Source organism: Rhinatrema bivittatum, chromosome 15 (genome assembly GCF_901001135.1).
Source record: "Rhinatrema bivittatum chromosome 15, aRhiBiv1.1, whole genome shotgun sequence".
In the NCBI taxonomy this organism is placed as follows: domain Eukaryota; kingdom Metazoa; phylum Chordata; class Amphibia; order Gymnophiona; family Rhinatrematidae; genus Rhinatrema; species Rhinatrema bivittatum.
In genome coordinates this window covers 40,093,354-40,110,045 of record NC_042629.1, presented here as the reverse complement: position 1 = coordinate 40,110,045, position 16,692 = coordinate 40,093,354, and the positions used below count along the sequence as shown (strand labels likewise).

Here is a 16,692-nt window from a genome sequence, read left to right as displayed (position 1 = left end):
GAGGGAGGAGATGGTGTTCCTCCTATAGCTTCATGTTGCATCTCTGTCTAGCTTCTGTATCTTTGGCTTAGGGAGGATGAACTTAGCCCTGCACCTAGGTATGCCTTTAAGTTAGAGCCCCATTAATCTTTAAGATAGTTGGATAAGTTTATCTAGCTAATTGTAGAAGAACTCTTCAGCTATCCTAAAGTTATCTAGCTAACTTAGCTGGATAGCCAACGCCACTCTGGAACACCCCTGAGTTAGAATAAAAAGTTAGTTATATAGCTAACTCTGAGCTAGTGAGTGCAGCAGGATTTTGAAATCCCACCATTTGTCCAACTAACTCCGAACTTAGATTGTCAAATGGTGCTGAATATTGACCTCATAAAGGCACAGAAGGTTCACAACTGTAAGGGTACATCTGATTACTAACAAAAGGTACTTTAGGAAGAGATGAATGTAAAGAGGCTGGATGACCGAATAGGTTTGAGCTAAGGCTGGTAAAACTAGGCCTAGCTTGGGAGGCATCTCGGCATACAGCTGTAACACTGGAGTAGGATTAGGAACCTGGGAGAGAGGAATGGAGCAGAAACATTGGAGCAGGACTGCAGAGCTGAATGTAGCACTGGAACAAGCCAGATGATGAGTAGAGTTCCCAGAGGATGTGTAAAAGAGGCTGCTGTACATGTAAAGGTATGCCTCTGTTGTTCTCTTTTTTTACTGTCATCAATCAGGGCATGCCCTGTGCAGAACCAAGGGGACCTTCCCTGAGCATGTCTAAATTCTTGCCAACCTGAAGGTAAATGTGTCTTAGCCCCTTCCTGCCTCTCTATCTCCCATGGTCCTTTACAGCTTCCCAGCCTCTGCTCTGTCAATCTGAAATATACATACATAAAGTTACAGTCATGCAAGGGTAAACATTTAAAGATCATACAGACAGAGGGCAACCCCATTATTATGTGAACTTTACTGGCTACCGCTAGTGGCTAGAGTGATATTTACTTTTCTTTTACTTATCTTAAGATAAAGGATCCAGATCATCTGAATGACCACCTTAATTGGTATTTTTCTATTAAGGTGTTGAGATCCAGTCAGGAAACATTTCCTAATGATCCTTCTTTGTGGGAACTATGATGGGCATTTTCAACTGCTGCGCCCGCGCTTTAGAATAGTATTCCTAGAGAGACAAGATGGGGACAGGACTACCTGAGGTTCTGAAAAATGATTAAAACAAGGCTGATTTTGAAATGTCACTGATTATACTTTTGTAGGAATTATTAGGGATGTTGATGCACCATGATTTTGTTATTTTTGTGGTCTTGTGGTGGGTTTTTTAACGTTTATTCTGGTTTTAGAGGCATGGCGATAAGGATTGTAAATTGTTGGGCGACCAGGTGCTGAAGGTGTTTTCCTTTGTTTCATGGGCTCAGTTTTACCTGGGTTTGTTAAGAATATGGAAATCAGACAAATTGTATGTTTGAATCTTTTATGTGCCTTTTTTGGGGGGGAGGGGCCTGGTTTTCCACACCATTTATGTGCAGAAAACCTGGTTTTATGGGTGCAAATGGTTGTCATAAGATAACCTGGGGCTCAGTTCACTTCAAAGTAGACAATGGAACTCGATTTTATGCACGCTGGGGGGGTCAGGCATTCCAGGGTGGTGGAGTTCAGGCTTCTAAAAAGCATACATCTACATTCACCTGTCCAAGATATGCCCTCAATAGAGAAAGTAAAACAAAGTGAGGATCGGATGATGAAAACGCCCTTTATTAAAATATGCCCGACTCTGGCCGAGTTTTGCTCTTATATAGAGCTGCCTCAGGGGCAACTAGAAGAAAATATACAAACATTTAAAATTAAACTTAAAATCAATAAACAACATATATAGGTGTACAAACTCAAAAACTTAAATAATACATGCATATGTGACAAACAAAATAATGGTATGCAGTAAGAATGTGGACTAAGAAGCAGAAAAACATATTGGGGTAGATTTTTAAAAAAGCGCGATCGCGTACTTTTGTTCGCGCACCAGGCGCAAACAAAAGTACGCTGGATTTTATAAGATACGCGCAAGGGAACTTTCTTTCGCCCTCCCCTCACCTTCCCCTCCCTTCCCCTACCTAACCCACCCCCCCGGCCCTATCTAAACCCCCCCCCCTACCTTTATCCATGGATTTACGCCTACCGGAGGCAGATGTAAATCTGCGCGCGCCAGCAAGCTGCTGGCGCGCCAAGACCCGACCCGGGGGCTGTTCCAGAGGGCGCAGCCATGGCCCCGGAATGCCCCGGGCCGGCACCACGCCCCCGGGCCCGCCCCCCAAACGCCACATCACGCCCCTGAAACGCCTCGTCATTTGGTGACGCCCCCGACACGCCCCTTTTTAAAAGCCCCGGGACTTATGCGCGTCCTGGGGCTCTGCGCGCGCCGCGGCCTATGCAAAATCGGCGCGCAAGGGCCCTGCTCGCGTAAATCCGGCCGGATTTATGCGGGCAGGGCATTTAAAATCCGCCCGATTGTGTAAAAGTACATAACTAAAACACTATATTGATTTACAGACAATATGGTACTGGAGAGGGGTCTTTTTGTGTGAGAAAAACCGTGTTCCAATCATGCTAAAAAAATCAGTGGTGGTACCAGAAACAAAAGAAACCATAGACCAATAAAATGAAAGAAGGGATAAATATATGAACTGAAATGCTTACTCAAGTGAAACAGGACTGAAAAATAGCCTGCAGGGCTGATGACACAGTATCATACATAGGCTAACCTAGTGCCTATATATGAAAGAGAAAAAAAGGGGTTATTACATTCAAATTCTGAATTAAAAATATTTATAAAAATAGTAAAAAATTGAGGTTTCCTGCAAAGTTAATTATTTACCTGCAGTGGACACTGCAGGTAAATAATTAACTTTGCAGGTGTTTCTGGTACCACCACTGATTTTTTTAACATGATCAGAACACGTTTTTTGTAACACAATACTTTGTGTTACAAAAACTGTGTTCTGATCATGCTAAATGTACCATATTGTCTGTACATCAATACAGTGTTTTAGTTATGTACTTTTACACAATATGTTTTTCTGCTTCTTAGTCCACATTCTTACTGCATACCATTATTTTGTTTGTCACATATGCATATATTATTTTAAGTTTTTGAGTTTGTACACCTATATATGTTGTTTATTGATTTTAAGTTTAATTTTAAATGTTTGTATATTTGCTTCTAGTTGCCCCTGAGGCAGCTCTATATAAGAGCGAAACTCTGCCAGAGTCGGGCATATTTTAATAAAGGGCGTTTTCATCATCCAATCCTCACTTTGTTTTACTGTTACACAGCCAGCTGGATCGGCTACCGCTTTGCTTCTTGGGTCTATCCTCGATAGGGAAAGCACAGGTGAGTTCGTGAGTGTTTCAGGCCAGTGGTGCAAGTTTTCAAAGCTAGCTTATGTGCACAAGTTGGCTTTGAAATTTTGGGTTCGGGAGGAAGTCTTCACGTAAAAGGCACACACAGATGTAAACTTGCCCATCCCATGTCTATTTTACTTGAATTAGCATATCTTTATATTTATTTGTGGTGAACTTATCAGATTCATACTGGTTTATGTGTTGGGTATATGTTTCCCCATGATTTTACGTTTGAATTTTATGTACAGATTTTTGTTTATACTTTTGTACACTTCTTTGAGCAAGTTATGCCCGGATATGCCATATATAAATTTGTAAATTAAAATAAATTTAAGGAAGTCCATAAGCACATATGCACACTAATACACATCTCCACACAGTGGAAACATGATTGAAATCCAGGCTGCAAAATGCTTAATGTGTTAAAACCTTGATTCTATGTTGTTTGTAAATCATTCTATGGACATTGTTTGTTAAAGAGTTTCTCCCATTTTGGATCTACCAAAACATGCCTACCTCATTTGATCATATAAAAAATACATGGATTTGCTTCTAATATGACATATTAGAAGAATATGCTAAGTTGATAGAATGTTGTGCCATTTTGAAAGCAAGGAACTCATGTATAAACACTGCAGCAAAAATAAAAAAAATTCATGGATCTAATCTGTAGAACCTGTAACTTAATTTTAAGGGCCAGCCACGTGATACAGTTTCTAGTCCTGTGCACTGCCTTGAGCAGGACCTAGGTTCAATTCCTGGCTCTGGTCTTCCATTTCCCAAATTGGGGATGCTGCAGGGGCAGTGTTCCGAGCCCCTTCCCCACCCTCTCCCCCATAAGAAGGGAGGAAGCACCCAGCTGTTGTGGAATAGTGATATCTGGTAGTCAGACTTAGGATCCCCATATCAGCTAGTTTTCAGGAGGAGCTGCATTTTGTGTCTCTGGACTGACAAGGTCTGGAAAAGCAGGAGAAATGAAGAGCAAAGCTGAGCACAGAGAGGACTGGCACACCATAGTTACCATGGCCATCCTTTGTATCAAAGTACTTGAAGTAAAAATGTTTCACCTTATTGTTGGCCTTTATTTCCTACATATCAAGAAAAGAAATACAGCAACTGCATTGCTTTACTATAGGCTGACACAATATTAGTTATCCTCACTACAGACATGTTCCTGTAGCCACATGTTGAGCATGCACTTGTCTGCACATTGGTATGCTGTAGGGAGATGGGTTGATTGCAAAGCTTGTGATGGGGTCGTTACAGGATAATTTGTTAACACCAAGAGAACAATGACTTCCTTTTAACATAAATATATGGAACACGTTACAGAGCTTCACTTGAGTAAGCATTCTCAAGTTAATGTTAATTAACCCATGTCACTACTCTGCACGCACTCGATCAAATTCTTACACATTCATATTCATGTGCTTATGGACCTACATAAATGTTTGTGCATGTTTGTAGACATACACATATTCATACTCTTGAAGGCTCATGACTACATAAATACACAGATTTTTTCCTCTCTCATACCCATATTCCTCACATCAGTCATTACATACTGCTTTGTATGCTTATAAGCTTAAGAACATAAGAAATTGCCATGCTGGGTCAGACCAAGGGTCCATCAAGCCCAGCATCCTGTTTCCAACAGAGGCCAAAACCAGGCCACAAGAACCTGGCAATTACCCAAACACTAAGAAGATTCCATGCTACTGATGCAATTAATAGCAGTGGCTATTCCCTAAGTAAAATTGATTAATAGCCATTAATGGACTTCTCCTCCAAGAACTTAGCCAAACCTTTTTTGAACCCAGCTACACTAACTGCACTAACCACATCCTCTGGCAACAAATTCCAGAGCTTTATTGTGCGTTGAGTGAAAAATAATTTTCTCTGATTAGTCTTAAATGTGCTACTTGCTAACTTCATGGAATGCCCCCTAGTCCTTCTATTATTCGAAAGTGAAAATAACTGAGTCACATCTACTCGTTCAAGACCTCTCATGATCTTAAAGACCTCTATCATATCCCCCCCTCAGCCATCTCTTCTCCAAGCTGAACAGCCCTAATCGCGTCAGCCTTTCCTCATAGGGAAGCTGTTCCATCCCCTTTATCATTTTGTTTGCCCTTCTCTGTACCTTCTCCATCGCAACTATATCTTTTTTGAGATGCGGCAACCAGAATTGTACACAGTATTCAAGGTGTGGTCTCATCATGGAGCGATATAGAGGCATTATGACATTTTCCGTTCTATTAACCATTCCCTTCCTAATAATTCCTAACATTCTATTTGCTTTTTTGACTGCTGCAGCACACTGAGCTGACGATTTTAAAGTATTATTCACTATGATGCCTAGATCTTTTTCCTGGGAGGTAGCGCCAATATGGAACCTAACATCGTGTAACTACAGCAACGGTTATTTTTCCGTATATGCAACACCTTGCACTTGTCCACATTAAATTTCATCTGCCATTTGGATGCCCAATCTTCAAGTCTTGCAAGGTCCTCCTGCAATGTATCACAGTCTGCTTGTGATTTAACTACTCTGAATAATTTTGTATCATCTGCAAATTTGATAACCTCACTCGTCGTATTCCTTTCCAGATCATTTATATATATATATTGAAAAGCACCAGTCCAAGTACAGATCCCTGAGGCACTCCACTGTTTACCCTTTTCCACTGAGAAAATTGACCATTTAATCCTACTCTCTGTTTCCTGTCTTTTAACCAGCTTGTAATGCACGAAAGGACATCGCCTCCTATCCCATGACTTTTTAGTTTTCGTAGAAGCCTCTCATGAGGGACTTTGTCAAAGCCTTCTGAAAATCCAAATACACTACATCTACTGGTTCACCTTTATCCACATGTTTATTAACCCCTTCAAAAAAAATGAAGCAGATTTGTTAGGCAAGTCTTCCCTTGGAAGTCTTTACAATTTTGTTCTTGAGAATAGTTTTTACAATTTCTTGTAAATAAAATTGTAAATAGTCTTTACAATTTTGTTCTTGAGAATAGTTTCCACTATTTTTCCCGGCACTGAAGTCAGGCTCACTGTTCTGTAGTTACCTGGATCCCCCCTGGAACCTTTTTTAAATATTGGGGTTACATTGGCCACCCTCCATTCTTCAGGTACAATGGATGATTTTAATGATAGGTTACAAATTTTAACTAATAGATCAGAAATTTCATTTTTGAGTTCCTTCAGGACCCTTAGATGTAATACTTGTGTATTTCCTTAGATATAATACTTGTGTATTTCTTTGCCATTTCACAGATATGCGCACACAGGCATACAGTATATACTGACACCATATACTGTTATAGATATACAAGTACTGGTATGCACGTATGTGCATAGAGAAACATGTACAGATCATTTTGTGTTTGAATAATGTGTTAGAATTATATGGTAAAAAAAAAACCCCAAGACCTGGCATGGAAATGTCAAATCCTCATCCAATTTTCTGTAATGTAGATGAATAAGTGATTTCAAATTGTTGATTTCCATGTTGGTTGAAAGCAGCTCATTGTGTAGGTTGTAGCACTCTAGTCTAACACTCCTGTGTTTGTCCATAGGGGAGTAATTTTATAACATCGCGAGAGGCTTATACGGTACCTGCATGCAAAAGTTACACCAATTTTCAATGTGAACTTATGTGCAATGACACGCAGAAACTTGCCCATATTAAGTTACACCTGCTGTTTGCAGGGCATAATTTGTGATTTATACGCATACTTTTTAAAATCAAACATGCATATACATCCAAACTCTGCTCCAACTCCACCAGCTGGAAAATATTCTCTTTGTGGGGCGGATTTTCAGAGCCCTGCTCGCCTAAATCCGCCCAAAACCGGGCGGATTTAGGCGAGCAGGGCCCTGCGCGCCGGTAAGCCTATTTTACATAGGCCTACCGGCGTGCGCAGAGCCCCGGGACTCGCGTAAGTCCCGGGGTTTTCGGAGGGGGCGGGCCTGAACCGCGCGGCGTTTTTGGGGCGTGTCGGGAGCGTTCCAGGGGCGGGCCCGGGGGCGTGGCTACGGCCCGGGGCGGCCCGGGGGCGTGGCCGCGCCCTCCGGACCCGCCCCCAGGTCACGTCCCGGCGCGCAGGAGGCCCGCTGACGCGCGGGGATTTACGCCTCCCAGAGGGAGGCGTAAATCCCCCGACAAAGGTAAGGGGGGGGCTTAGACAGGGCCGGGTGGGTGGGTTAGGTAGGGGAAGGGAGGGGAAGGTGAGGGGAGGGCAAAAGGAAGTTCCCTCCGAGGCCGCTCCGATTTCAGAGCGGCCTTGGAGGGAATGGGGGTAGGCTGCGCGGCTCGGCGCGCGCCGGCTATACAAAATCGATAGCCTTGCGCGCGCCGATCCAGGTTTTTAGCAGATACGCGCGGCTCCGCGCGTATCTACTAAAATCCAGCGTACTTTTGTTTGCGCCTGGAGCGCAAACAAAAGTAGGCCTATTCGCGGAGTATGAAAATCCGCCCCTTTGTGTGCCTAAAAATATGCACAAAATCATGTTACATGCATATTCCAGGCAATTTTCTAACAAGCCATTTACATTTATAAGTTCATATTTTATACATATAAATAGCTTTAAAAATTACCCCCACACTGATAGATGTGTACACATCCATACTCTTATTAAAGTACATGCTAGCCTCTTACAGTATGAATATCATAAGATTTAAAGCCAGCCCAAAATGAAAGCATTTAAAATTCCCATGTACAGTGTGGATGTTTAATATTCTTTCATTGACTCAACATTATTTCTAGTCATAGCCTCAATCTATATATGCTTTCCCTTCTCCTTTTTTTCACCTCTCTGCAGTACCCATTGCCTCTTGCTGCAGAAAATCAAAGTTTTCTTTCTCATGCTGGGAGAAAGAAAGTACAGTATATCACACTGAAATCAACCCTCCACCCACGTCTCGTCTCCCCCCCCCCCCCATTAACAAATAAATAATTACACAGCCTCTCCCGGAACCAGGAATGCTGTGATTGGTTCCATGTTTTATTGATTGGAACACTGTGATGAATAGGTCCCTAGGGAGTCTGTGTCTGGCTCTTAACAGACAGTCCTCAATGTACTGAATCTCAATGAATGCTGGCATTTGTGGGTCACCACAGGTATAGTGAGATGGAGAGGAAGAGAGAAGACAGAGAGGTTAAGGACAACAAGGAGGAGCGAGGGTAAGGAAGAGTGATAGTAACAGGACAAGGGAGCAAAAACTCTTCCATGGCTGGCAGACCTTGGCATTGAGATTTAGCTCCTAACCATATTGCCGTTTAGAAGAAGAGGAAGAGAAAGTATAAATAAAAGGGAAATGAAGAAAACAAGAATTGAGAAGAAAGAAGTAGAGAGGATGATGAAGGTCAAGAAAGGGATGCTGAAAATATAGGACATGAGAAAATGGCCAGGAAATGAGAGAGGAAATGGGAATAGATGGAAAAGGAGAACAAAGAAGACAAGTGTCCTACCGCGTATCCCGTATTACTGGTGCAAACTGGTTAAGCACTAGCTAGGAGCCCCCCCCCCCCCCCCCCCAACTATAGTAGCCCAGGCTCAGACTGTGGTGTAGGAGTGCTGTCTGTGGAGGAGCATACAGCTGCCACTGCCAGTCTTGCCTAGGGAAGAAGGTCATTTAGGGAATGATGAGGGTGTGCCCACTCACAGTCCCTTTCCCTTTCCAGTGTTATCCAACAAGGATCCCCATACAACATGGCAGAAGAACAGACTCTAGGGAATCTCTTTCTAAACACATGCACATTGCCTGGAGAGCACTGCTGCATAGAGTGGTGTAAAGAGCTGAGTTTAAGGGAGCTCCTTTCACCCCAGTCTTATGTGCGACAGCATTACCAGTTACTGGGGGAAAATGGACATAAAGCATCCAAACTCATCCCTTTTTCTCTTTCTCTTTTTTTCTTTTCTTCTTCAGGACCCGGGACAGCACCAGGAAACACTGGATCTCCCTGCCCAACTTCATCCCTGTTGTTGCTGGCAGCATCCCTGCTCTGGCTACTCTGCAAATGTTAATAAAATAAACCACAAGAAAAAAAAAAGTCATACAGGAGAAAGAGATGAGAACTGTTTCTTTCACTACTTCGTGTGTTCGGAAGCGAGGAAAACATAAAAGAAAATCAAGAAGACCAGATTTTAAATTTTAAAAAAAATCCTAGTAAATTACTAAAGAAAGGGACAGTATTCTGTGTAAAGAACCAAGTAATGCTGAGAACCTTCGAGTTGTAAACCACTGATTCTTATTTTCTGTTTCCTTTGGTTTTTAATTTCTTCCGCAGAGGTCTAGCTTTGGTGTTTTTTCACATAATCTCACCCTCCTACTTTGCTCAGTTCCCCTAGCGCATTCGGACTGAAAATTAACGCAGTTTTCCCTTTCAGCACTGGTGTCATATGGAGTTTGCTGGGCTTGTATTTTACAGTCAATGACTTTCTGTGTGTGCTTGTGTGTGTGTGCGTGCGTGTAGGAGTGGGCAAAGCATGCCAAGGGAATACTGCGTATCTGTAGGGTTTCATCTTACTGTTGCAGCTTCTTGCAAAGCATGGATGGATGTCTAATGTATTCTTTTTGGAGGGGAAAGGGGCACAGGATGCAGACTCCAAGAAGGGAAAGCTACGCTTTTGTCTCCCACTTTACCACTCTTCTTGGGTGAATCCATTCCGTCTGCAATCATATAATTATAGTGCCAGGCATCGGCAATGTCTATATTATGCTGTTATAATAACCCAGGGTCTTCCTAAGGTAGATGTACATATCTGTGTTGTCAGAATGGGCAAGTCTTCAGCATGGACCTTACCTCCATTCCCCCAGGTCATAGCAGATTTGGCTCAGCAAATCTTTATAGGGAGAAAAGTGGTAAGGAATGGGGAAATGACTTGCTTTTGGTGAAGCAGACATTAAAATGGATCATTATTTCAACCCAAGATGAAACTCCTGGACTAATCTGAACTAATTCACTTGTGCCTGAGAAGAGTCACAATGGATTGCAAATGGATGGATTGGGGCATCCAGCTAGTTAGAAGATGGAAAGGATGGAAGGGAATAGTTTGATGAATAACTTCTGTGTCTCTTATTATTCTCTGAATACACTGCATAAAATGCTACTAGTTGAAGCCTAACCTTCCCCTCTCATCCAGCCTTTGTTTCTCAACTCCCCATCGCTTTCTGTCTGCCCTTTCATTTCCTCCTGGTAATGATCAATTTATCCTGCTCAATCAAGAACTTCCTTATTTAAATTTTTTTTTTTTTTAAATAGAAGAATAAATAGAAAAACATAGTAAACAAGAGTTGCATAGTGATAGCAGAAGGATCATGTCTGCCTATACAGGGGTGAAGAAAACTGGAGAGGAAAGGTTGATACATATTAATTCTGTGGCATCTTCCTTTTTGAATAATGCCTACCTTTCTACTGAGCACTTAAATGGGTTTTTTTTTAATTTGTACAATTGGTGTGTTTTATCACACTGACCCAAATGTGAATCAAGAAAGGTCAGATCAGTTGGCAGAGTAGACTCATTGACATTGGTGATGCAAATGTTTCCCTTGTTTGCTGGTGCTCTTGGTAGGGAAAAACAGCACAACATAGAGTATACCAAAATGTATTTGTCGCTACCCTGATGGAATAGTCTTAGCATTATAGACTGGGTGAATTCATAATCACAAGTCTCAAGGAAGAAAGCCAGGGTTATCATGGTGCTCATTACCTATTGCTAAAAAAAAAACAAAAAAAACAAATGATGGTCCTATGGTCTTGTTTGATTATAGCAGCAGCAGCCCCCTTTCTGTGAGTTGATAAGTTTTTATATTGGCTTAAAGAACAAGGAATGAAGAGGATGGGTATCTTGATATTGGAGTGCTCCCTCCCTGAGATGATGAGGAGGAGTGAAATAGAATACCTCAGCATGAGTCAGCAGCAATTCCCAGCACTAGAGTTTACAGTATAAATGCATTTGGGATGAAGCAGCTAATGAGGAAGCAATGCATTTCTGACTCACTGTATAGTTCACATCGAATGTCTTTGAAACAAAAAGGAAACATTTCAAATTCATTTCAGAGAAAGTTGAATTAAGGCTTCGTAGTAATATTTCATAAACCACAATTCTGTAATTTCCTTTCCTGGAATACAGAAACTATTACGTCTTCCCTTTCTCTTTTCTAGACGCTTATCCTCCCTCCAAATATTCTAATAGATCCTGCTGCTGTCAAACATTTAGCAGAAATGGTGGGAAGTGTGATGCCATAGTTTTGTTTCTACGTTATGTTGTTACAGAATTGGCCTGATGGGCCATTGTCAATACCATGCTTTGTCATGAGAAGGCCTGTCTTTAATTCACAAGTCCAACTGCTGTTGCTCCTGGAGCCTTAGGAGAGGGATATAGAAGCAGAGTTCTCAGCCTCAGGAGGAGAAAGTCACATTCATTGTTCAGCACTGACACCTACTGGCCAAGTGCATGTTTCAGAAGAAATCTCAATCTGCGACCCCCCTGGCCAAGGACTTGCATATGATGGGTGGGCCTTTTGGGAGATGGATTAAAAATAGGAAAATACCAGAAGGCTAATGACACCTGATCCAAAGGAGCAGGAAGAAACTGCTAGGCCCCAAAGTATGACATTTTGACACATATGTTATGGAGCCAGAGATGCAAAGAGGAGGCTGCATTTAACTGTCTCTCTACTCATCCGTTCTGCCTGGTCAAAGGTAGAATGAGTTCAGTAGTTTAACTTTGCTTTACAGAGAACTTTCTTCAACACTAGTAAACCACTAACACCTCCCAGTTTAGCACAGGGCTTCCTAAAGACCCAAGGGTACAAAAAAGGAGGAGTTTTTTTTACAGTTCAGTTATGTGTGCTGGCAAATTGCTGTTTGAATCTAGAACATTCAGAAGTCTGAATTAACGGCAGAGCTATGCAGCAGTATAGAAACACAGCAAAATTGGTTTCATGGGTTTGATTGGAGATTAAATCTGTGAACCTTGTCAGGGGAGTGGGGAGGAAACAAGATTAGAACAGCAAGGAATGCTACACAACCTAACTCCGTATCAATATGAGGTTTTGATAAACTCCTGGTTTTATCTTATAATTCCAGTCTCAATGCTTTCTGCAGGACAGCAAGGACCAAATTGCATAGGGCTGTGAATTAGTAAAATGTCAATGTAACCAATTAACTGCATTGCTATGAGGTTATATTAGCAACATCAAGAATGTGCACTGGAATTAAGATGCATTAGTATAGTGGAGTTTATCTTGTATTGAAATAGCAGGATTGATAAAAGACAACATTGGTCTGTTGACAGGACTGTGATGGGTTTCAGAGATGGAATAGAAAGATATGTTACTAGTTGGGCTTGAGATGTCTCATGTCAGAGTTGTGTGAGGGTCCCAATTTTGAATAGTCAGGCAAATGCTGCAGATCACTATTAAGTAGTGTATTCTTGGAACTGTGAGAGAGAAACTTGCCGAGCCCACATTCATAAAAGAAATTATTAAGATCAGCCTGAAATTGTCTGCTGACACAATAGAAGAGAAAAACATCTAGTCTGTATCTGCAGGAGGACATTATAATTCCGTTTGCCACTTGGAAAATTTTTAAAGGGTAAATTTTAAGAAATCTTTTTTATTTTCACTCTCGTGCAAAGAGGTATAAGGGAGAGAGCTGTGTGTTATTTAGCAGCTGCTCAGTGCAGGAAAACTGTCAACTTGATTAAGACTTGATAAAAATGCCCTCCATGGCTGGTTCTGCTGAAGTTAATGATTTCTGTTGAGGAAAAGCTGTAAATTAAATAGGCAGTCCTGTCAGCTACATCCTTCCAAGATTAAAAACATGTAATAAATAAGTATTTTAAGCAGGGGCTAGGACAAATTGCTTTTCAACTCACATAATGCTATGCATGCAAGAGTGAGGAAGGCCTCTGGATGGGAACTAATCCATCTCTACAGGTCTGCTCAACATCTGCAGACCAGGAAATTCAACAAACATCATCTATTGATGTTTCCGGGTAGACCCCATTTGACTGGAAGCAGTTAGAATGGAATGGACTGCCCAATGTTTTACAGTGTCCTTGTGAACCAGAAGAAATAACATTTATATAATAGAGATACATGTGCTCCATGTATCTAGTTATGTTGAATATAGAGCATAGATTATGTGGAGAGGTTATACTTTTTCATTGTAGGAGTTACAGATGGCTGACAAGTGACAGCCATGCATGCCAGAGTCTCAGGAAGGTATTGGAATAAGTGCATGTTCAGCACCCATATCTCTTGAACTGTGCATTCCTGCAGCCAGTTTTCATATTATTTTTGAAAAAAGTGAAAGATCTATCATTTGTTGAGTCTCGGAAATTCTTTACCTCACTCATGACCTGTGAGAACATTAATGATCCCTAGAATCTAATAAGCCACCATTATATATTTTGTTTGTGCTATACATAGAATGGCATTTTGTTTAGAAAGATGTTAATTTAACTCCCTGTGCTCGTGTTTTAAACTTGCCATGGTTTCAGCATAGCTATTACAATGCTTTCAGAGGCATGATCTACAGAAGTGGGAAGTGTCTTTCCAGGGCCTGTGACATCGATCACACTTGATTAGTCAAGCAAGTTTAATTTGTATTCCAATATTCATTGCAAATCAAATAATAATACACAGAATGCTTTCATTAATTGTTGAAAAACTATATTTTAGTATGATGATTACATACAAAAATTGTATGTTGCATTTGAAGTATTCAGCAGGCCAGGGAAACCATGTCAACAATTAAGAGCGTGTTTTTGCGAATCAAGTAAAGATTTTCTCCTCACACATCTTGTTATCGCTCTCCCCTTGTGCTACTTTCTGAACTTCTTTCTTAAATTTTAATTGGATAGCTCTGGTGTTTTCGGTTAGCTATGCTCCAAGTAAGAGTCTATTATTGGATGTTAACATTTAGCACATATTAGAAACAAACAACTGAACAAGACTGAACTTATTTTGAAAGTGTAAATATATAAAATGATATTTCTAGAAAATGACACCAAATTAGATTGAATAATGTCCTGAAGAGATGGTTGATCAGTAACTCCTTTAGGGGATATATGATAGATTTTATCTTCCTCTCAATGGCATTAGATATGTGGATTGCAATCACCAGGATCATACTTGTTCCATATATGGGGTGTGGGGGTGTGTGTGTGTGTGTGTGTGTGTATGTCAGTCAACAGTAAAATATTTCTGGTCAAGCTGGATCCATAACCTGGAAAACAAGAGATTTATCTGTAGCTTATGGCCATTTCTTTGAAGGAGAATAATCTTCTCAAATGCTTCCATACATTGTTCAGTATCCTTCCAATGGTTTCTTACAATTAATACAAAAACATTTTAGGACATTAAGAGAGTCAGATTGCTTGATTGGCGCAATGGCCAATGGCCTCACGTTTTGAATAGAAGGTGCCTCATTTAATGAAACAGCTCTGTGACAATGTGACTGTTTCATTGCAGCTTCTAGGAAGCAGGATTTTTTTTTTGTTTTTTTAATACATAGCTTCCAAGACTTAGTGCAACAGTTCAGCTTTGCCTTTTCATGCTGGTTTACTGGAAAACCTGTATACATAATTTTAAAAATTATTTTCCCTCATATACTGTATCCCCACCTACATTTCTTGTTCACTGGAGTTATAAGACTCCATTTGGTGACATCAGAACTGCATACAACCCCTGTTTGAATTTCTGGCTTGGCTAAGAATAGTGGCTCCATCCCCGGTTTCCTACCATTGGCTTCAATTTTTGAGTGACTTCCAAAATAATGCTTACAACTGAAAGAGCCCATTGACAGGCTCCCTTTCTTTTGTACATGATGGGAGATAACTGGGTGATGACCCAGAAGAGTAGGACGGCTGAACTTACCCATAATAAGGGATATTCATTTATGGTTTTAGTTTATTATGCTTTTCCTGGGAATGTATCAGGATTTATTGCAACAAGAACAAAAACAGAAAATTAGTGGGGAAAAATGACTCATCATTATTCATTAAATAGTTTATTTTGTTGAATAGAAGCCAGGACAGTAAATATAAATGCATGTGTATATCTATTAGGATCCTACAGTAAGGGTTCCCAAACTTTATATGTAAAGGGCCACATAACTTTTTAAAATCATTAGCAGGGCTAGATGAACATTTTTATGCTTACATCTTTTAATTAATTTACCAAACATAAAATTACCAGATGCATATTTGTTTCTTATGTACATCCAGCATTTGCAGAAAATAGAACACATGATTTTCACCCCAAAAACAAACAAAACATAACCCATAACCACCAAAAACTGACTAGATGAAAATTTTAATGGCATCCTCTCCCAGAATCTCTCCTTTCTCACTTAGCACCTCCCCTTTTCTTTCCCCCTTTCTCCTTCCACTCACCCATCCCCTCTTCCAGCATCTTCCCTCTCTTTTCCACTTTTCCTCCATTGTTTCCCTTCTTCTCAATATTTCTCCTCTCCCCATAGCAACTCCCTTCTCTTCCTCTTACCAAGTATCTTAGCTCTTTCCCTTCCCCCAAGTATCTTTTTTTCAAACCTCCCAGTGTCCCCTTTTCTCCCTTCTTTCCAGCAGGACACAGTTCTTTGTGCTTCTCCTGTGAGTGATGGCTTCTGTTGCAGCTTTGGCTTTTCTCCCCAATGACAGCCTGCATGTGCTTGTTGGTCCTGTGCTTTTTTTGTGTCATTGTTTGTGTCCAGGCACAGTTCCTGTGCATGTCCCACTGTTGGTCTTCTTGGGGAGGAGATCCTGGAAAGCATTTTAGGACTGTAGCTAAAGGTTTTGAAATCAGGGTGAAAATCAGAGTGAACTAATTTTCACCTTCGCAAAAACCTATGAATTTATCAGTGAAAATCATTTTAAATCACAAATGAAGGATCTTATGCATAGCTTATCAAGTTTTTCTCCTGTACCAACAGGAGGTAAAATCAGTCGGCTGGCATGAGCTCCATGCATTAATAAAGAAAGAGCTGTAAACTGGAATTTGTTTCTTGTGCAATTTGCAAACTTGCTTCGGTTAGAGAATGTAACTATGAACATGAATGTCATTAAAATACTTGCAAAGTTCTCTCATGAAAAAGGAGAACTTTCTAGTGGACAGTCTACTAGGGCAGAATATGGTTTTGCAGTTAACCTCAACAAAATTGTGTGTAGAACTTGCCCTTCCCCCATCCCTCACATATGCAATCAACAAATCTGACTTCTTGGTATGGTTCCTGCTTCTCATTTAAGGCAGAAAAAAACAGTGGTCAGACAAAATAGTCT

The 16,692-nt window shown here is 40.8% G+C and overlaps 1 protein-coding gene across 4 annotated transcripts in view; it reads left to right on the top strand.

Moving 5' to 3' along the window:
- The window catches only part of LSAMP (limbic system associated membrane protein), a 1,673,925-nt gene extending 1,657,515 nt beyond the window's left edge, over positions 1 to 16,410 (top strand). For all 4 annotated transcript variants that reach the window (XM_029577931.1, XM_029577932.1, XM_029577930.1 and 1 more), the window contains one exon: positions 9,332 to 16,410. In XM_029577931.1, the coding sequence (XP_029433791.1) occupies positions 9,332 to 9,429 (98 nt within the window). In that variant the 3' untranslated portion in view covers positions 9,430 to 16,410. The remainder of the gene's footprint in view (positions 1 to 9,331) is intronic.
- The last annotated feature ends 282 nt before the right edge of the window (positions 16,411 to 16,692 follow it).